Source organism: Camellia sinensis, chromosome 15 (assembly GCF_055761805.1).
Source record: "Camellia sinensis isolate YWXY chromosome 15, ASM5576180v1, whole genome shotgun sequence".
Lineage (NCBI taxonomy): Eukaryota > Viridiplantae > Streptophyta > Magnoliopsida > Ericales > Theaceae > Camellia > Camellia sinensis.
In genome coordinates, this window is record NC_138975.1 from 25,392,551 (window position 1) to 25,415,192 (window position 22,642).

At 26.9% G+C, this 22,642-nt stretch overlaps 1 protein-coding gene across 1 annotated transcript; it reads left to right on the forward strand.

The window, feature by feature from the left end:
- The first annotated feature begins 800 nt into the window (after positions 1 to 800).
- LOC114302430 (auxin-induced protein AUX22) lies at positions 801 to 11,529 on the forward strand. Its single transcript, XM_028247452.2, has 3 exons — positions 801 to 1,216; positions 3,561 to 3,654; positions 11,201 to 11,529. The coding sequence occupies exons 1-3, from the start codon at positions 883 to 885 to the stop codon at positions 11,310 to 11,312; spliced, it is 540 nt and encodes a 179-aa protein (XP_028103253.2). The 5' UTR covers positions 801 to 882; the 3' UTR covers positions 11,313 to 11,529.
- Positions 11,530 to 22,642: the final 11,113 nt, after the last annotated feature.

Here is a 22,642-nt window from a genome sequence, read left to right on the forward strand (position 1 = left end):
TTTATTTATCAATTTTTGATTAATATTCTATGATTAATATTCATTCATAGAATCTGGTAAAACACCAGAAATAAGCCAACAAATTAGCAAAAACAAGATCAATCACCGAAATCATGTCTCTATCTATCTGTATAACTTTAAATTAGCAAAAACAAGATGAATCACCTAATAAATCAACAACACAGATTAAAGAACGATCGAAATCAACACAGAAATTCAGAATAAATCAACACAGAAATTCAGCAACTAGGCATGAAACAACACAGAAAGACAAAGAGTTGGATTCATACATAGAAAGTAGCTTACCGATTATGAATCTTGATTATGAATCGATCGAAATCTTCATCAACAGCCGATCGAAATCTTCATCATGTGAGAGTGAGATTCAAGCGAGATTCAAATCTTCATCACGTCCGATCGAAATCTTCATCAAGCGAGAGTGAGATTCATGCGAGATTCAAATCTTCACCACGTGAGAGTGAGATTCAATCGAGATTCAAATTTAGTCGAGCGAGAGAGATTTGGACAGTGAGATTCAAGCGAGAGAGAGAGAGAGAGAGAGAGAGAGAGAGAGAGAAGGCAACAACAGGAAATGAATGAGCTACACCACCGTTGGAGACAAATTTGGGAGATAAAGGGAGAGATAGTTCAAGTTTTTTTTTTTTTTTTTTTTAAGAACACGATTGGGTTAAATGATTTTGTGATTTTTTTAATGTAAAAAGTGTTTTTTTGCGACGGTTAAATAATCAGTCGCAAAAAAATAGACGCAAAAAGTCATATTTCTAGTAGTGATTACCCATTTCATCAGCCGTTTCTTAAAAAAAAAAATTCGTAACGAAGCTCTTTATTTGGAGTTAACAAAATTTTCTTTTCGAAAGTGAAATGGAAAAGCGTGGTCTTGAGGTAGAGATCATGACAGAGCTCAGGCTCGGTCTGCCGGGTGACACAAACACTAATTATGCAGTGGAGAAGAATGAGAAGAAGAGGGTGTTTTCGGAGATTGATCACAAACTGGAGAGCAAGAATGATCAAGTGGTTGGGTGGCCACCGGTGTGTTCATACCGGAGGAAGAATAGCTTTAAAAGTGGCGGCGAAAAGGCAAAAATGTATGTGAAAGTTAGCATGGATGGGGCTCCTTTTCTAAGGAAGATTGATTTGAGTAGTCACAAAGGGTATGATGATCTTGCAATGGCTCTTGAGAAGCTCTTTGGCATAGGTGAGTTATAAGTTGTTTCATGTTTCTCTTCTTTTATGATTTTATTTTATATGGTTAGTTTGAGATGGAAAGTGTGATAGATCATGCAAACTTTTGAAAAAATTATTTAAATACACTTACAAGTAGTTATGCATGCATCAATATGCAAACTTTTTTTCTTGACAAAGTTTCATGAGAAAAGAAATATATGTGCATGCATGTATATATCTATACTATCTACAAAGTGGAGGTAGGAATTGGTGTTGATGTCACAGAATTCTTATTTCCAAAATACCCTAAGAACAGTTATCTTCTTCTATACTGCACATCTATAAATTTAAGAATTCTATAACTACACACCATAGTATATATATATATATATATATATATTGGTATAATGCATGAAAGGAGGGATCAAAAGCCAGTTTAAGCCCTAGGTGGCCATGATACTTGTTTTTGTATCTTCCTCGTTCTCAATTTCTATATACATGAAAGAAACCATGAATTAAGGCAAACTTTGAAAACTGAATAATAAAAGAAAATCTGTCTATAAATAAATATAAAACACTTCAATCTTAAATTCTAAATCAAAATAAAATTCATATCATAAATATACTGCTTCACTGATTTTTTAAATTCAAAATAGATTTGAACAGTTACAAATATTGGAGATGCATGTATTTTGGGTTTTTATGTAACTTGAAAAAAAAAAAAAAATCACTAGTGAATCATGATGATAGTTTGACAAGAAAAATTTTGACTTCTGATCTTGATAGTTTATAATGTTTGCTTTCAGCACTAATTATTATTATATTTAATTAACAATCTTTTTCAAAGCCTATGATTTGTTTATAGAATATAATACATGTAACATTTTTTTTTAATCGGCAAAGAAAATTTTATTAATGAAGCACATACATAGTACAATGAAAAATATCAATAAAGAGGAGCTAAGAACTATATGAAAACCTCTTAGTTGGTGAGAGACCAACAAAAAGAGAAATCAAAAAACAAGAACAAAGCTAAGAGCAAAACTGATATATCTCAAAAAAAAATATAATACATGTAACATGACGTTTGCATAAAGAAATTTTTCAAAGTTAGAATTGATAATATTGTATTGAGATTGATTATGCCACCAGAAAGAACAAATATATTCATAATATATTAGAAATGCTTAAATATAAACATTTAATTAGTACTTTTACATCTCAAAAAGAGGGGAAAAAATTGTAAATAAAATTACAGTGTAAAAAACTATAAAAAGGCCCATTTGAAATAAGTTTAAGGCCCTCTGATTGGGATTTACGATAGGGAGATGCTTCTCTCAAATTTGTTATCTTGATTGAAGGGTGTTGTTGAGCCTCAACGAGCTTACTACAGAGCTCGTATCAATGATTTGAACTGTTTAATGTGTAAAGTTTATCGAATATTTTATCATTGCAAAAAATTACATTAATCGGATATTGATAAGATCACATTTGTATCAACAGTTTATTTTTAAAATCATACTTACCGTTGACACAAATGTAATATGATCAAGTAACTATCTATATCCAATTAACATATTTTTTTGATGAGACGAAGTACTCAATGAGCTCTACACATTGCATGGTTCAGATTGTTGATGTGAGCTCCGTTGTGGGCCCACAGAGGTCCAAAAATACCCTCCAGTATGATTTGGACCGGAGAAAAGTGGCTCCCTTTATGATAAACAGTTTTAACAGAAAATTTGAATAATCACCCAGTTTTTAAAACAAAAAATGATTTGTTTCAGTTACCATTTAACTTGCAATATTATTTGGGAAATATTTTGTGAAATGTAGTAGTTAATTTTTTTTAAAAATAAAAATAAAAACTTGTTCTTCTTCATTTTTTTTTTCTTCAGTATTTTGTATAAACACAGAAAGAAAGCTATCTGGCATAAAATACAAATTTTGATTGAAGATAAAATATATGAACTATTTGCAAAATTTGGCTATTTTTTTAACAAATGAACTCAAAAGATAAATGTAAGTTAAAAATTAATTTGGGTAAATTACAATTTTCATTCTTTACTTTCACTTAGAACATAATTTTGGTCCCTCATCTTATAAAAAATTCTCAGATTTAACCTTTGTTTATCATTCGTTATCCAATCATTTAAAATTTAAGTAAGAATTGAAATATGAAAAATCAAAATAAAATTTGAATGAAAAATAGAGAGTGAAAAAGTATAACTAACTTAATTAATTTGTATGAAAATATATGTGAACAAAAAATTTAACTAAAAATAATAAATCTAACAGGTCATGAAAATAGAGTGTGATTGAATTAATGAAATGAAAGTAATAGGTTGTTTTTTGGGTATTAATTTGGGGGACAGGGGAGGAGTTGAGGGATGAAGAGAGCTCTGAATACGTTCCCATCTATGAAGACAAAGATGGTGACTGGATGCTTGTTGGTGATGTTCCATGGGAGTAAGTTTCTCTCTCTCTCTCTCTCTCTCTCTCTCTAGATCTCCAACCAAATTTCATTTGGTGGTACTACATTCATTAATTATTGTACATATTAGTATATCAATTAATCTTATGTCATTATTACTGATCTCATCTATTATATAAATTACAAATATTTAAAATTTTTAAAATTATATCACCACATCTATTAATATACTAATTAATATATTAATCATTATATATAACATTATTCCATTCGTATGACATCAATTAGTCTGAGCTGTGAAATGACCATTGGTATATATAGGCACTCATTACATAGTGGAAATCCAAATAAGGAAGCGTTATTGTACCGTTGGGTTTAGTTTTTAAATTAATATTTAAATTAAAAATAAAAAAATATGTTTAATTTATTAATTTTTAAAATTCTTTTTAAAATTATTTTCTCTCTCATCTCTCTCCTTCTCTTTTTTTTTATTAATAAATTAATCAATTATTTTTCTCTCTCCTCTCTCCACCCTCATTTTCTTACATTCTATATATCAATTAATCAAATTTTTTCTTACACCTATTTATTCAACTATAAAAAAAATGCAAATTATCTCAAAATTATTTTCAAACTCATAACCAAATAAATTTTCAATTTTCAAAATTCTTTTCAATAATTTATCTTTCAAAATACAACTCAAAACTCAAAACTCTTTTTAAGAACTAAATCAAACTGAGAAAATAAGTTTACAGACTTTTTATACAAAACTTTTGGGGATAAATTACGTTCACCTTTTTTCAGATTTGAAAAAAATACAATTGACTCAGTATAATTATATTAAAAGAGATATATAGTAGATAAAATTTTAAATGCCTCTAACATTGCTCTTTCATATTCACCCCCCCCAAAAAAAAACTTATTTCTTTTTTATGAAAAAAAACTAAAAACAAATTTTATCATATATGCAAACACACACACACATATATATATATATACATATAATATAATATATAAACTATGTATACACATAAAATAAAATCAAATATTATAGAAGTAATTTTTAATTAGATAAAGAAATTTTTTTGATACAAAATAAATAAAGAATGTAATATAATAAAAGAATGTGATATATATCTTTTATAATAAAAAATTATTTTATTTATAAAATAAGATATATATTTTTAGATTGTTAATGATAAATAAACCCGGCCGGGGCAATCTTCTCTTAATTTCATCATTCTCGTTGGATATTATTGGACTCATTTTGATCATTCTAGTTGACTTTCAAATTTTCGCTCCGACTGAGTCAACTCCGCGTGTTTTGTAGGCAAAGACTTCTAGCCAACTGAGTCAACTCTGGTTATTGCTAAAACTACCAATTAAGCACCAATGATAATTCAGTAAGCTGTGGCTTTGGTCCAGTCCAAGATCGGACTGGACCGTGCTGTTGGGTCTGTGGAGCCTTATCACGGGTCTCGTTTTGATAATTCGAACCGTTCAATGTGTAGAACTCGTCGAGTACTATATGCTTGTAAAAAATCACGTTGATCGGATATCGATAGCTATGTGAACACAACAGTTTTTTATCAACCGTTAATTTTTTTACTATCCATTTTTTTATACAAAACTGATTTGATCACATAGCTATTGATATCCGATTAACGTGATTTTTTATAGGCGTGTAGTACTCGATGAGTTCTACACATTAAACGGTTTGGATTATTAAAACGGGACCAAAAAATGGACCCCATGGGCCGAACTGGACGGGTCCAGTCTTATCTCAACTTGAGACAAGCTGGACCATTCAGTAATTCTCCATAAATATTTTTTTCAAAATATTGTACAAAAATTGTTATTTGACTTATTATGGTCTAAACATAATATGACATTATTATTTCATTTCAAAAAAAAATTATACATATACTTTTTTTGACCATGTGGCAATTTGCTTGATAATTATTATATATAATGTCATTTCCCCGACACATAATTATTTCTTTATCTCTATATATGTTTGTAACAATGGGGGCATATTTGTGTTCATGTTTTTAAATAATATGTTTTAAAAAATAACCTTATGTCTCATTAACACTGTTTCAAGCATATTTCAAAATAATTGTGTTAAAAATAAAATGCATATTTCAAAATAATCATTATTTTACATCCTTACCCTTGGCCATAAATATGTCACTGACCAAAGTAAGAGGAAATAAATCGTAAGATTATAATTTCTCATTCAAATGAGAAAATAAAAAAAATTATTAAAATTTCTCATTATTTTATTTGAATGAATAATAAATAAAAGAGAATATATACGTATTTTATTTGTTTTGTTTTGTTTTTTGATGGGTAATTTAAGTACTATAAATTTTTTATTACTAACAATTTTCTTTACAAAACATGAATTTATCTTTCTCACTATTTCTCATTTTTTATTTAATTTTTATTTTATAATCGTGAATCCTTCGTAAGACTATTTTATAATCGTGAATCCTTCGTAAGACTATTTTATAATCGTGAATCCTTCGTAAGACTCTCCCTAGAGAGTCTAGATCATCTAGAGTAATTTTTCACGAGGTGATTTTTTTTATGATTGAAGTTTTTTTTAAAGTAATATTATTGTGTTAGTACTATTATATCCTTAACCTTTTTTTTATAAAATATTAACCATTCAAAAAATTACTCAAAAATCACTCTAGAGAATGCTGTTTCCTATTAAGAAGCACAAATTAAGAATATATATGACCAACTGATAAAGTAAGACATTAGAATTCCTACATAAGATCTTCTAAATATAATTTGAATGACTTACCATTCGAAGTGATCTTCACCATTCATTTATCATCTTCTTAATCTTGTCCTCTCATTTTTTTCCCTTGACAAACCAATCAATCTAAATGTATAGAAAAAGCGTAAATTTTGTGTTCAAATTATAAATTTAAAATAGCAATTTATAATAAAAAATAAATAAGTAGGTAAATATAAATTAAAATTTTGTCACTTCACAAAATTTCTTTCTTTTTAAAAAAAAAAACCTGAATTCTAAGGGTATGTTTGGTTTGTGTTTGAGAGATGTGTTTTAGAGATAAAAAGTATGAAAAGTTGTTTGGTTTGGTTTTTTTCAAAAGATGTTTTCGAAAATTATTTTGAGAGAGAGTTTTGAAAAAATTGATTGATTTGATGTGTGTGAGAGAGAGATTTGTTTGAAAAACTTGTTTGGTTTACAAGTTTTGAGAAATTTTTTTAAAAAAATTTGTTTGATTTAATTATTTTTAAAAACTTATTTATAAAAAAAAAATTTCAAAATTTTTTCAGAAATACAAACCAAACCAACCCCAAATGTTGCCGACAAACGCAAAGTCACCATAATAATTCTCTTTGAATTTAGATGACAATGACAATAATGAACTGAGAGTAATCGTACCTTTTGTTTTTGAACAAAGTAATCGTACCTGGTCCATGCAAAACATTATTACATCGAAAGCTTTTGGACCACATTCCAAATACGAAAAATGCTTGGGAGCACTAATTAGTGCTCCCACTAATTAGGTGGCAGTGTGTTCCGTCATTAATGATGTGATGTTTTAATCTTAGAGTTGTATTTTTTTTATTTTTTTTTTACTTTTTTAATATATTAGTGCTATTAGTGGTGATATTTTTAGTGGGATGAATCATTATTGTTTCAAATACTAATGCAGCCGAGTCTCCAAATTTAACTAGGGTGCAACTTGACTAGGCTAGGCAGGTTGACTAGCTGTTCATGCTCAGTTTCAGCTGTATTGAGATCTCGTTTGATGTGCAATTATTTTACTGCACATTCTGAGATTTATATTTGTTATAATTTTTTTTTATATTTAAAAAATTATACTGATTTTTGTTAATTTAATTTAATTTATGATGATTATTATGGTAAAGAAGAATTGTTATGAAACTTTAAACATCAGGGAGCAATCTGTAATGAAACTTTAAACCTCAGAGAGGGGATGTAATTTTTAAAAAGTGAGGAGGGAACTGTAATAAATATAAATCTCAGGGGTGTCAATGTAATTTACCTTATTCGAAAAGTTAAAAATTATTATAAAAATTAAAAAGTTTATAATTTATATTAAAAGTTATTATATATATATATATATATTTTTTTTTTGTAAAAAATTAAAAAGTTATCCTAAATATACTAATTTTTTAACTTCATATTTTAGTCAAAAAATTAAAAAATTATTAAAATAACTTGTTCCCCAGCGAGGCCTCAGAGTGTTACTCAAATCTATTTAAGGCCTTGTTTGGGAACATATTTTTTTAGTAATTTTTTGACTTTTTAGCTAAAATATGTTATAAAAAAATTAGTATATTTGGAATGACTTTTTGATTTTTTTACAAAAAATGTTCAAAAAATAGAAAGAAAATGTAATTTTTGATTTTTTGATATAGATTGTTAGCTTTTTGATTTTTTTAACTAAAAAAATTACTTGCCAAACGAGGCCTAAGTTTGATCTTTAATTAAATTTGCCTATTCAAGTCCGACCGATTATAATAATTTGAATTCCACTCCGGCTTGAAGTACTCACAAATTTAAGGTAGTGTTTGGTAAAGTTTTAAAATTATGATTTGAGAATAAAGTTGTATTTTAAGTTTGTGAGTTTTGAAATTATGATTTGAAAAAAGAAAATTCGTTTAGTTATGAGTTTTGAGTTGAATTTTAAAATTTTAATGTGACATATGAAATGACAAAAATTATTTAATTATGAATTTTGAAAAGAGTTTTCAAAACTTAATTCAAAAATTTATAATTTATAACCAAACACACAACTCAAAACTCTATTGAAAATTCGATTCAAAACTTATAACTAAACTCTTTTTAAAATTCAATTCAAAAAAATAATTTGTCATTTTGGTCTAACAAAATAATTTGTATATTTAAAAAATATCAAAAATAAATATAATTTTTTTTTCTTCCAAATTACAAGTGACGATTGACAATTGTAACAAATAATAATAATAATAATAAATAAATAAATAAATTGTATTGTTCCGGTCAAACGGCAGGACATTCAGAAGAATGTTCGGGCGGACGACTTAAAAATTGTCTGGTTTACCAATAATATTTTCAAAATATATTTTAAAATTGATTTGGAATCATAATTTCAAATTTCAAACCAAATAGAACATTCCAATATAACGGTGGGAACTTGATTCGAAAATCACACCAAACACAGAATTTTTTATTTTGCAACTGGACTATTAAAATTAGATTTTGTTAATATTTGGGAGATAAAATCATATATATATATATATATATATTATTAAAAGTAATATTTTTGTCTTGTTTAGGTGGCACATTATAAGACCTTACTTTTTTTTAAGAGAGTCACTTCATCATGTATTTTTTTTAATTACATATAGAATTCTACACAAATCCAAACTTAATTTAAATTATACAAACTTTACTTATTTTATATGGACTCTATTTGATAAATATTTTCCTTTCCATACATTTTTCATGATAAATTGAGATAATCCACAAATCTAATATTTATTTTGTGTTTCATGTTTTTCTTCTTAATTTTTCAAGGGTATTAGGATTTTTTTTAATGCTAAATTACTTTTTTTTTTTTCCTTCTTATTTTCTCCTATATTATCCTATATCTAATACTAATTATATATTATTCTATATAATGAATTTATCGTTTAATTTTTATATATGAAATTATATTTTATTTCCTATATTATTTTATATAATCACAACGCACATGAAGAAAAATCTGCATAACAATGATACTCTCGAGGAACCTTTAAAGTTTGGACTTACTGTTTGAATTATTTTTTTAATTGTTGAATAGTAAATTATTTTATGTTTTGACATCATATTACAAATGATTAATCACTTTACACACTGAGATGTATCTATCGTTTGGATATTTTCATTATTTTTTCTTTTTGGGTTTAAATGTTGTTATGTGATTCTTTCTTGGTTAGTCATTGTTGAATTTCTTTTATATAATTGATATTTTAATTTAATTAAGTGTGTTTATTTTATAATCTTATAATTTAATATATATATATATCATATAAAATCATTGTATGATAATCCAACTACAACATATTTATATATGATTTTTTAAATAAATTTTACATAATTTCTATTTCTGCATATTTTTATTTTTCAAATGAATATAAAAGAAAATTACATAGTTAGCATTACTTTTAATTTATGTTACTAATTCTTCTTCTAATTTAACTATTATTTTTAATATCAAAACGAGTATTTATTTTACTATTTTATAATTTAATATATATTATACAAAATTATTATATGATAATTATATTTTTATAATACTATAGAACTAAAATGATCAAAATACACAAATAATTCAACTAAAATTAATATATATATAAATATTCAAGTAATAATTTTATAGAAGGATAGTGTCAATATTATCAAAATAAATAATTAAAATTATACATTTATTTTAAGTTTAATTTTAAATTAAAATTAAAATTATTCTTTTATAATATACATTATACCATCAAATATTTTAAAAAAAATATATATTTATTACATGAGTCAATTGCTAGTTATTAATAATGTCAAACAAATATTTATATCATGAGAGAGATGGCGAAGAGAAAATAGAGAATCAAGCCGCACTACTCCAATAGTATTTGCCATTTCTAAGTGAGGCATCGTTTGAGAATACGTATTTTTAGTAATTTTTTAATTTTTTAGTTAAAATATAATATAAAAAAATTAGTATATTTTGGATGACTTTTAAAATTTTTAAGAAAATATGTGTAAAAAATAGAGAAAAAAAGAAATTTGTGACTTTTTGATATAGGTTATTGGCCTTTTGATTTTTTTAGTAACTTTTTGAGTTTTTAATTAAAAAAATTACTTGCCAAACAAGGCCTGAGAAAGGAAAATAGTAGGTTTTATATTGTGTTATTTGTATATATAATAATATGCATAATTAGTAGTTGTTTGGAGTTATTTTTATGTTGCTTTTTGATTTTTTATAAGCTAAAAAAGTTAATCTGTTTGGAAAGTTATTAAAAAAACTATTTTTGTGAGTGAAAAAATTATTGTGACATCTGACTTTTTTAGTTGATGACAAATCAACTTATAGGCTTTTCAGTCGTTTCAGTTAAAAAAAAAACTGACTTTTTCAAGAATTTCCAAATAAGTTCATAATATGATCCAAAAATCCAGATTATTTTAACATCATTGAACGATTAATAAATATATATTTTATATTTATATATTTAAATATACAATTTGAGTTTTGAGTTTGCTCGGATTGTTGGAGTTTTTGCCCGAACCTACCCAAATTTAATTCAGACTTTTAAATTTCTACTCAAGCCCACGTCAAATTAAAAAAATATATTATCCAAGACCAAAAACAATTTCGAATTGGGATTGGGTTGCTGGTAAAACTATGTTGTCTGACTCAAATTGTAAAACAAATTGGATTGGTATATCTCCTACCATATTTTCTTCATAAAATAGGATGCATAAATTAACATAGTGATCTTTCTTTAAGAGGTACAGAAGCCTAATAATCATCAATTAACAACAATTTGCAGGATGTTTACTGAATCATGCAAGAGATTGAGGATCAAGAAGAGATCAGAAGCCATGGATACTATTGATCGCCATACAAAAAACTTTCTCAAGGGAGCCTCAAAAGATGGATGATCTCAAAATTGCTTGTGGTTGGGAATGGAGAACTCTATTTAGACAATTTTTTTTTTAATTAATGCTAATTTCATATATGTTTGTTATTTATGTGAGTAAAGTACTTAGATTGATCTAAGATGGGATTATCAGCAACACTCACTAAAGACAGTATTGGTTGCATTTCATTGCCAAATTCATTGCCAAATGACACTTCATAAAATTGTTTCAAGATAAATTACAAATACACCCTCTGAGATTTACTTAAATTACAGATTATCCCTTGATTATGCCTCCTAAGGTTTCTAATTTTATAGCAAATAGGCCATTTTATTAATAAATCATAAAATTAATTAACAGTTTTTAATAATGTTAAAATTTTATTTCAATTAATAATTCAGATAATTTTATTATTTTATAGGTGAACAATAAGAAATTTAACTTTTTCAATTAATTCTATTAAATAAAATTTTTTGACAAGGAGGTATTTATAATTTTTCAAACTATAGGAGGTAATTCGTATTTTAAGTAAATCTTAAACAATGTATTTGTAATTTACCCATTGTTTTATTTACCAAATATTTTTTCAGAAACCAATGAGACATCTTCAAGCTTCGCTCAAGTTCCTAGGTGTATACCACCTGAGCATTGGAATTTTTTACCCTCACAGGGTAGCTTATATAAGTACTATACATATAATTTTCAAATCATTTTCATTTTGGTATCTTATATTTTAATTATATCAATTTGTTTACTAATGTGTTCAATTTGTGTTTAAACGATACTAATTATCTTTTATGTCTAAATTTTGTCCAAAATTGAAAAAAAATTACTTATCTTTTATAAGGTTTAAACAAAAAACGATACTATAGATCATTTAAACATAAATTTGATAAGCTAGCGACCAAATTAACACAAATATCAATGATACAATGACACAAAACACAAACTTTGGGGGCCAACAATGTATTTAATGCATTAATTTATCACAAGTGTTTTGGTTTCTCAAAGTTGGATTCATGTTATGAAACCCTAAATTTCTAGTGCAGTGGTTAATTAATGGTCCATTTTATGGAAACTGTGTGACTTTAGGCTTCATTTTTCTAGAATCATGCATAATTTATTTTTAACTCTTTGACGAAAGAGATTGAGAGAGAAATAAAAATCAAGTGTTAAAACATAAGGACAATAAACAATTACTTGACCCTATTTATCTTTACTTGGGTGAAGGTTACTAAAGACATAAAAGGTCGTTACGGATAAAAAAGTTAAAAAATAAATAAATAAATAAATAAATAACTTTTTTGGAAGTTCCCAAATAGCTACTAAAATCATGGGATCAAGAAAAAAAAAAATTAATTCCTTGAACACATGCATTTGCTACATGTTCATGATCACGTTAAGATTCTTGTATTCATCCAATTTCATGCCATTTATGCGGCATCATGTTCTTAGTTTATTATTTAATTTTTAAAAATATATACAATGTTCCTTCAATGTCTTGATCATATATTTTCCCTTAAGTAGTTTTTAACTACTGAATCAAACACTGTCAGAATATAATTATTAGAGACTTATTTATTAGTTTTATTGGAATCAAAGAATCTTTCAACTTAATCTAGGACATGAATTTCAATTTAAAAAAAATAAAAATCTAGAACATGAATTGAACTCAAAGTCAAAATCAAAACTAATTTCTTAAACTTGAGATGATTAATGATTAGTAAATAATAGAGAATCTGTGGAACTTAAACCATGTTCGGAGCATACAATGTTCTCATATTCTTGGTGCATGCATTGATTGTATTTGGGAAAGAAATTTGGGTGATTCTATTTACCTTACAAAAACATCTCCTTACACTTTTCATTTTTTTTCTTTAAAATTTATCTATTAAAATTTATCTTTACTTAAAATTATCCAAAAGTACTTAAATTCAAAAGATCCAAAATTTAAATTTCTCATCACATCCAACACTTTTTCAAGATTTTATTTTCGCATTATACCCACTACTTCCCCATCATCTCTATTGGTCCACCACCACTCCCCTACTGCCACTACCAATTTTTCCTTCGTATCGCTCCTTTTTCTCTACATTTTCCTTCTTCTCTGAACTTTAAATTTGAAAATCCTATTTCTTTCTATTTTTTTTTTTTTTTTTTGTCATGGTGGAATTGGGAGAGAAGGAATCATAGTAGTGGTTGGGGAAAGGGTGTTGCAATGGGGTAAAGGGGCTAGGTTGAGGGGTTAGACTGCAGAAGGGGTCGATGGTGGAAGAAGGGGATCATAAGTGAAGGAGAGAGGGTCACAACGGGGTAGGGGGGTCACGGTTGGAAAGGATTGGGGGTTAGTTGGAGGTAAAGGAGATAGAGATTGGCGCAACCGGAGGTAGTGGTTGGGAGTGGGGTAGAGTTAGGATTTAAAAAGTTAAGGGCGTAAGACCATTTCCAACGGTGAACCAAACTTTGCATCATATTTGAAATTTGGTGAAAAAATCATTTTTTGGAGCTCCAATGGTTTCACCAAATTGGTATCAAAATGAGAATGGAACAACAAATTCATCAAAGTGAGAACAAGCTCCAGATTTCACCATTTCACTGTGAGTTACCGTTGAGGTGGGCCGATCAGTTAACCAACCAATTGACCGGTTCCCTTTCAAATAGGTAGGTTCAAACCGATCAAAAAGGTTCAAACAGGTAAAAAAAAAAAAAAATTTTGCTTTACCGGTTGACCGGCCGGTCAACCAACCGGTCGACCACTTCCCTTTTGATGCACAGTTGGAGCAAATGATATCAGATTGAGAAAATTGGCTTTTTTTACTCAAATTTAGTGAAAATTTTGATTCACCGTTGGAGAAGCTCTAAAGATGAGAGTAAGATTTGGCATTATGATAGGTGTAATTAGATAAAATTAAAATTTTAAATTTGTGAAGAGAATGTAATTTAAAAAAAAAAATGGAATCACCCAAGAAATTCGCATGATTAACGCACCGAATGTGAACTCTTTTAACTTAATTAATTTTCAGATAATCTATTCTGCATTAAGCACATGTATTTTAATCCACCACAGCTAACTAAACTACCATTTTATGATTCAACTGCGACATGATGGGTCTGTTTGTTTACTCGGGAAATGGGATTTGATTGTTTAATTAGATTAGTTATTATTAATTCATATTATATAGTTGGCCAAGATAACATTGTTTCAAGTCAGATTGATCATTCATGCTTATTCACTGTCTTATAGGCATTAACTCTTTATCTTTCACCATTTTTGATGTAATTCCCTAGCCTAAATGCAATGTATGACAATTAAATTTGTTGGACAGTTGACCATATGTCTACAATGAAATGATTTAATTTATAGGTTCAGTGAACTCTAATTGCTTGAGAAGTGTGAAAACTCAAAAGCTTAGTTACAACAGTAGTATACATGAATCATTTTCAATTAATATATATAGTAGTGTGTATACAAAGTTTAGTTATATACAGTCTCTTGTATACATGAATCATTATCTTCTATTTGTATTTTGACTTTAACTATTACAATTTATTTATTTATTTTTAATAAATTAGACTAACTCAATTGATCAACTCCTGTATAATCACATTTTTTTTGTTTTTTTTTTTGCAAGCACTATTTTAGCTTTTATCTTTGCAATTCATTATTTCTCTTCTATTATAGAAGTTCTTTGTTGTAGTAAGTTGTTTATTTTTTTGCATTATAATGCTGTTATATGAAATAGTGTTAATTATATTTAGAAAAGAAGACTTCTACAAACTTTTAGTTACCTTAAATTTCACATTTTGTTTTTTGTTTTTTTTTTTTTTTTTTTGTTCAATTGGATTAACTCCGGTAGTAACTTCTATGCATTATTAATTGAGAGTTTTTTTTTTTTTTTTTAGTCAATCGATAGGAGATTAATTATAATATAAGAAATATTTATATTATTAGAGGCTAGTCCGCAATAAGCTCACTAAGTTCAAGCCTAACAATCACTATTAATTATATTCATCTCCCATATTGGGGAGAAATAAACCACCACTATAAAGGGTAATAAACTCATTTTTATAGCAATTGAACCCAAAACATCACACTATAAAGGTACTATACAACTATTACGCCAATTACCTTGGTTAATTGAGAGGTTATAGAGTCAATTCTTACCAAATGTAAAGATTAATTAATTTTTCTTCATTAGGTTTACTTTTTGTTATAACTTTTACCAATTGATCCTCAAAAAGGGTAAATTACACAAACTTCCCTTGAGATTTGCATGAATTACATAAAGCCTTGCAAATTTGGCAGAATTACAACGGAACCCTTAAGACTTTAATTCACAAAACATTTCTTTAGTTGAATAGATTAAAAAAAAAATTGATATTATCATCTCTTTTAAATTAAAATATTTATTTTTACTCTTATATATTCATGTGCAGGGAGTTATATACGTAATAATACTAATATTGTGAAATTTGTTGTAATAAAATGCAAATCCAAATTTCGTTTCTTAGGACCCCCTCTTTTTTTCTTTTTTCTTTCCTTCCAAAATATCATTTCCTACATTTGTGTATAGACCCCACTCCAATTTACATTCACATTGAAATTTCCCTATCATCAATCTTGTCCTACATGCAAAAGAGAAAAATCTCATCAACAAAGAAAGATTGATAAAGATCAAATGTAACGAGTTGTCAATTTAAATGAGACCATTAACAAACAAGAAAGGTACGATTTTAATGGAAACTAAAGCTATGTCTTATCAAATCGAGTAAAGATACTGCAAATGTTGAAACATTAAAAATTAGTGTGGAACCATATTCAAATTGTGTGCCCAAATCACAGATTACATGTTTTCGTTTTGTAGCATAATAAGGACTTTTGGAATCTTGGACCATTGCATTAGATATGATGATCATGTTTAACCTACTAGGCTAACCATTATGACCATCTAACCATGTATGCACCTTTTATCGAATCTGTTTGGTGTAATTTTTATTAGGGTAAATTAAAAATACATTTCTTAAGATTTATTTAAAATATAGATTGATTCATGTGGTTTGATAAATTATAAATAATTTATTGTCAAAATTTTTTATTTCACAAAATTAACTGAAAAATTAAATCCCTAACCGCTCTTCTATATAATGATAAAATTATCTAAATTATTAGTTGAAATAAATTTCTAATATTATTAAAAATTATTAATTGACTTGATAATTTATTAAAAAAATGTGTCATTTGTTATAAAATTTAAAACTTCAAGGGCGATATATAATTTCTAAAACTACAGGGGACAAATCGTATTTTAAACAAATTTCAGATGGTGTATTTGCAGTTTATCCTTTTTATTAATTTAAATCATATTGACTATTTTTTGAAATTTAGAAAAAAAAAGAATAAGATATTTGTCTATTTTTGTTAAATAAAATTGATAGAAAAATATATTTTTGTCATTAAATTTAATATAGATATACAAAATGCCTAAAATATTTTTTTCGTTCAATTTAATAACTAAAATATCATTTTTTATTATTTTTACTTAATGAAAATAGACTAATAATTAAAAATTTAGAATTTAAATTAAAAAAATAAAATATTCAAAATTTATTTTATTAAAAGAGTTAAACTCCATAGTTTTTTTTTTTAAATAGTTAATCACTGCACTTACATTTAAATTTAATTTCAATAAAAAAAAATAAAGTAGACTTAATATCGAATATATTACTAAATTTTGTGGGTAAATGGACAAATTTAAATGTTTAATTTATCAATAAAAAAATTAATACTCTCTTTGTTTTAAAATATTAATTTTTTTTTTAGAGAATCTAACTTTTTTTTTAGTAATCAAAAATGCTTTAGACCACTAATTAGTGGTGACTCTAATTATGTGGCAGTGGGTCCCACCCACTGCCACATGTGTTTTGTGCCTTGTTTTTTTTTTGTTTTTTTTTGTTTTTCAATTGCCACCTCACTAGTGGTGGGATTAGTGATGACAAATTAGTGGTCTATAGCATTGCTCTTTAGTAATACAATTATTACATTTTAAAAATGTTAACTTTTCAAAACTATCATTAGTAGTACAATTATTACAAATCAAAAATATTAAGATTAATAAATTTAAAATAAAGATAAAATATGAAATTTATGTTATTTTAGTCATTGATTTTGAAAATGGACCAATATTTTGGGATAATGAAAAATAAAATAAGAGAATTTTTTAAAGAATGATATTATCAACATTAAGGTCATGTTTGTTTGACTCCATAAGATAAAAGAAGATTAAGAGTATAGTAAGTTAGACTTATTTTAGGAAGTTGGTTAAAAAGTTGGCTTTTTTTGGTTTTTGGAAAAAACGTACAAAAAAGTGAAGAGGTGATTTTGGAAAGTTGGTTAAAGTTGAGTTTTTGACTTTTTTTAATTTTTTTTTTTTTGAAAAAACATGTATAAAAGTAGAGAGGTGATTTAACTCAAAATATTTAGCTTTTAACCAAGTTCCCAAATTAAAAGCCAATTTTTAATTTTTAATCTATTTTGAATCACATCACTTCTCTACATTTTTACACATTTTTTTTAAAAAGCCAAAATAGGTTAGAACCAAGTTCCCAAATTAGGCCTGAGTGAGGAGATTATTAGTGTAGTGATATTGGGTTGGAAATGTAAGATAAAGAGTGTTTATTTGTACACCATCAAATTAGTAATACTATAGATAGTATTAATATATAAAATTAATATATTTTAATTTTTAGTATTTTTTTAATATTATAATTATTTTTTTTTGTTCTAAAAAATATAAATTTTGCGTAAAAATTATTTAAAAATTCATTGATTCCCTCACTCAATTATTAATCCCAACCCTATCATGGGATTGATAATCCTACCAATAGGGGGATTACTAATTCAAGGGGATAGTTAATCCCCCCACTCATGACCCAACCGTTCTCTATAGGTAGGTCTGACAAACTACTTGTCCAATCTCTCTCCCCAAAGAGTCAAACAAACATGGCCTAAGGGATTATTTGGGATCATTTAAGACCATTTCCAATCATTTATCAGATCTATCATTAAATTTAAATTTAATGAAAAATTAATGAAAACGGTGTTTCAACTGTTTCATCAATTTGGTATCAAATGAAGGACACATTACTTTTTTTTATCAAATGAATAGTGCGTTTATCTTTTCATCAAATTTGTATGTAATTGTTAGACCGAACGTCTGTCGGGACATCCTCTCGAACAATTAATTTTGAGATGTATTTAATAAAAATTTACTCTAGACGGATGATCGTTCGAACGACCAACCATATTTGATTATTAGATCAAATTTTTATTTAAATTTGATAAAATATCTGATGTATAATTAAAGATGCTCTAAATAAATATATTTTTAATTTTTTATAAAAAGATACACAATATAATAGAAAATAATAAGATACAAATAAAAATGAATGTGACTTAAAATAAATATAAAAAAAAGAAAGAAAAAAAAAAAAGGTGCTGAAATAGCACAGCCAAACAACCTCTAACATTTTTGAAGTCGGTCTCATAATAAATTATTATAAAAAAACTAAAGGACACGAATAAGGTGACCGGGAGATACCGGTAAGGGTAGTAATGATTAAAGAGCGGGTTATGGGTTGTTCTGCTGCAAAGCCGCGGGCGGATGACCGGGTGGGGAAGTCCACGTGGCGGTGAATCCTAAAATAGGCGACAAAGAAACACGATCACATGGTGGTCGGTGGGACCCAAAAGCCATCCTCGTCGTCGTAATAAGTAGTTTTGTTTTGATAATAGGCACTCACGAAAAAGTTGACTTGTACCTCAAGAACCCCGACATGTTGGTCCCACGTACTCTCTCTCCTCTCTCTGTCTCTCTTTCATCACCTTCCAGGCGTTTACACTTTACCCCACGGGATTCCACTCCTCTGTGCCTCTGCCCCATGCAATATTGTTTGCACCCGCAATCACCTACCTATAATCATTATGCTCTTGGCTTTTTTTGCCTATGAAATTGTACCCTATTCAACAATAATGTCGTTTTGGCAATGATTTTTTTGGTTAATTTTTTTGACTTTGGGATGATAATTTTTTTTTTAAAATCTTTTTGTGATTTTTGTTCTTCAATAATGATTCATCCCACTAAAAACACCACCACTAATAGCACTAATGCATTAAAAAAGTAAAAAAAAAAAAAAAAATACAACTCCAAGACCAAAACATCACATCATTAATGGCGGGACCCACTGCCACCTAATTAGTGGGAGCACTAATTAGTGCTCCCAAGCATTTTTCTTTTGTTCTTTTGTGAATTTTTAGCTCAAGAAAAAAAACCAAACGAGCACTAAAATTGTTTAGTTTTGAGTGTTTAAAAATAATTTTTTAAAGTTTTTTTTTATTTTTCATAATTTTTTTAAAATATTTTAATTAAACTTTTTAAATTATGTGCTTTAAACAAAAAAATTAAGAAAATGTACTAAATTTTTATATATTTTAAAAATATTTTTAGTATTTAGTGAATTTTAAAAAAATCATAATTTTTGTATTTTTTAGTATATCTAAACAAGTAGATCTAGAAAAAGAAAAAATTGACTATAATATTTATAAAGTTCACTAAAAATAAAATGATACTGATTAAAAATTTTAAAAATATTTTTGAAAGTTTAATACCAAGCAGATTTAGTCTTTGTCTTAAAAAATTTAAAATTTTATTTGGTTGTATATTTTGAAAATAATTTTAGAGTTTTAGAATTTGAAATGATTTATTTATTTCTTTATTTTTGTAGTGATTAATTGATGTGTAATAAAGAGGAAAAGAAATTTTGGAATTTATTTTTTAAAAATTTTCAACCAAACATGTTTTTGAAATTTTTTTCTCCAAAAACATGTTTTCCTTTTATTTTTGTTTATCATTGCTGAATTTGTTTTAAAACTTTTAAAGTTAAAGAATTTTAAAAAGTGCAAAATAGATAATGTATTATTTATTTATTTATTGTATATAATGGAATTTTAAATTTTAAGGTATTCGACTATGGTAGAATTTAAAAGTGATATTTTTTATATATAAAAAAAAAAAATCACTGAAAATGGTTGCCAAACCTAACCTTAATAGTGACATAAAGCTACTTGAATCTTTTCCAAATGACTTCATAGCGTCAATTGCATCAATCATTATTTTCTTGGATAAATTATCTTTCTTTGAGGTTTAAAAAAAATATAAACAATAATTATATTAATTTTTCTTTTAGTAAGACTAAAATAATCAAAATTAATGAAAAAAATTGTGAAGAAACAAAGATAATGTTTGGTTTAGTTTTGAAAATATGATTTGGATCAAAAAATAAAAAAACTTATTTGGTTAACGAACTTTTAAAATACAATTCAAAATTTAATTTTCTTTTTCGCCTCCTTTTTTATTGTATTTTATTATTAATAAATCAATCAATTACTTTTTCTCTCTCTTCTCTCCTCTCACATTTTATACATGAATCAACTAAATTTTCTTCCACACCTATCTATTCAACTAAAATAAATAAATAAAAAAACTATAAATAATTCCAAAACTATTTTCAAAACTTATAACTGAACAAATTTTTAATTTTCAAAACCCTTTTCAACAACTTATCTGTTAAAATACAACTCAAAACTCTTTTAAAAAATTAAACCAAATGGAACCAAAGATAAATAAGAAAAACACATGCATTGTGAAGACATAATATGAATTAAAACCTTAAGATTGTGTGAAAATTATGATTTTTCTTGTATTTTTTTTTTCTAAATTTTAATGAAGGTCGGTGTAATTTAACATTTTTTTTAGCTACTTTATAGTTTTTTGTTACGGAGATACGTTAATAAGATATTGTTTGTTTTTAAGTAAAATAAAGTACTTACCCATAAAGTTTTAAATAAAGAATAAATCATAAATAGTTATAAAATCAATAATACACAACAATAATAAAAAAAAACAATGATTTGTAGCTCGAATTTCTCCCCTCCTAATCCCCTAAATGCCCAAAACGATGTCGTTTTGGGCATTCTTTTTTTTTTTTCTTCTTCTTCTTCTTCATCTTATAGGTCTGAAACAGAGGGAGAGGAGAAGGAGAGGGAGAGGGAGAGGAGAGGGAGAGAGAGAAAGAGAGAGAGAGAGGAGGCAGGTCATCGTCGCAGCCCCTTCCGCCCGCCGTCGCAGCCCTCCGCCGCTGCCTCTGCCCATCGTCGTAGCCCCGCCTCCGCCGATCGTCGTCGCAGCCTCTACCTCGCAGCCCCCGCCCCTCCTTCGCCTCCAGCCCAATTTGTTGGCCCCCTTCAGTCCCTCTTCCTCCTCCTTCTCCTTCTTCCTTCTCTTCTTCTTCTTCCTTCTGATTTTCTTCTTCTTCTTTTGAAAAAAAAAAAAAAAAATGAAAACGTCGAAAACGACATCGTTTTCGTTTCGGGGGGAATTCGGGGAAGCTCTTTCGAGGTACGTAGCATTGCCGATAAAAAAATCGGTAGCATACTTTATTTCTCATTTTTCTCTGAATTGATGATAAATTAGAAAGAATTCAAGTCTTACCTAACTAATTTGTACTTTACAAGTTTTCATTACTATTGCAAAAGTTTCATTTGAAAGTATCATATATTGATTTAGAATTCTTAACTTCTAAGTATAATTCATGTGACTCACATTTCTTTTAGATTAAATGAAAAGGTAGTATATGATGATGTTCATCAGATGGTGGGTTTTTTCTTCGCCCAATATGAAAAAATTACAAATCAGTAATATAATAATTTTTTATTTTTTATATATATATTTTTATGATTGTGCAAATTTTGTTGCATACATGGTGTAAGTTCACTTCATATTTGATGTAAGTCTTTCTTATGTGTCACGATTGTACTAAGAAAAATCATTTCTAAATTTAATTTCATCTCTTGGTTTGAATATGGTGTTAGGTTACAGTTTTTAAAAATTGATTCCATATTTACAAGCACGTCTACTCGGTCATCCTCCCGAACGTCCGGTCAGTTGACTGGAATAGTGTTCGTTTTTTTTTTTGGCACCTGTTATTTTTATATTTTAAATAAAAAATATTTTTTAAATTTTTTTATAAGTTTTAAATAAAATTTTGAATTATGTGTTTGGTTATGAGTTGTAAGTTTTGAATCAAATATTATATGTCACATTAAAAATTTCAAACTTAATTCAAAACTCATAACAAAATAAGTTTTTCACACTCAAATCATAATTTCTAAACTCAAACTCAAAATATAATTCTATTTTCAAATTATAATTCTAAAACTATACTCAACGCTGCCTTGATGTCATTATTTTTTCATTGTCTCACTTATTTTGTAATTTCGGCAACAAGTATGTTAT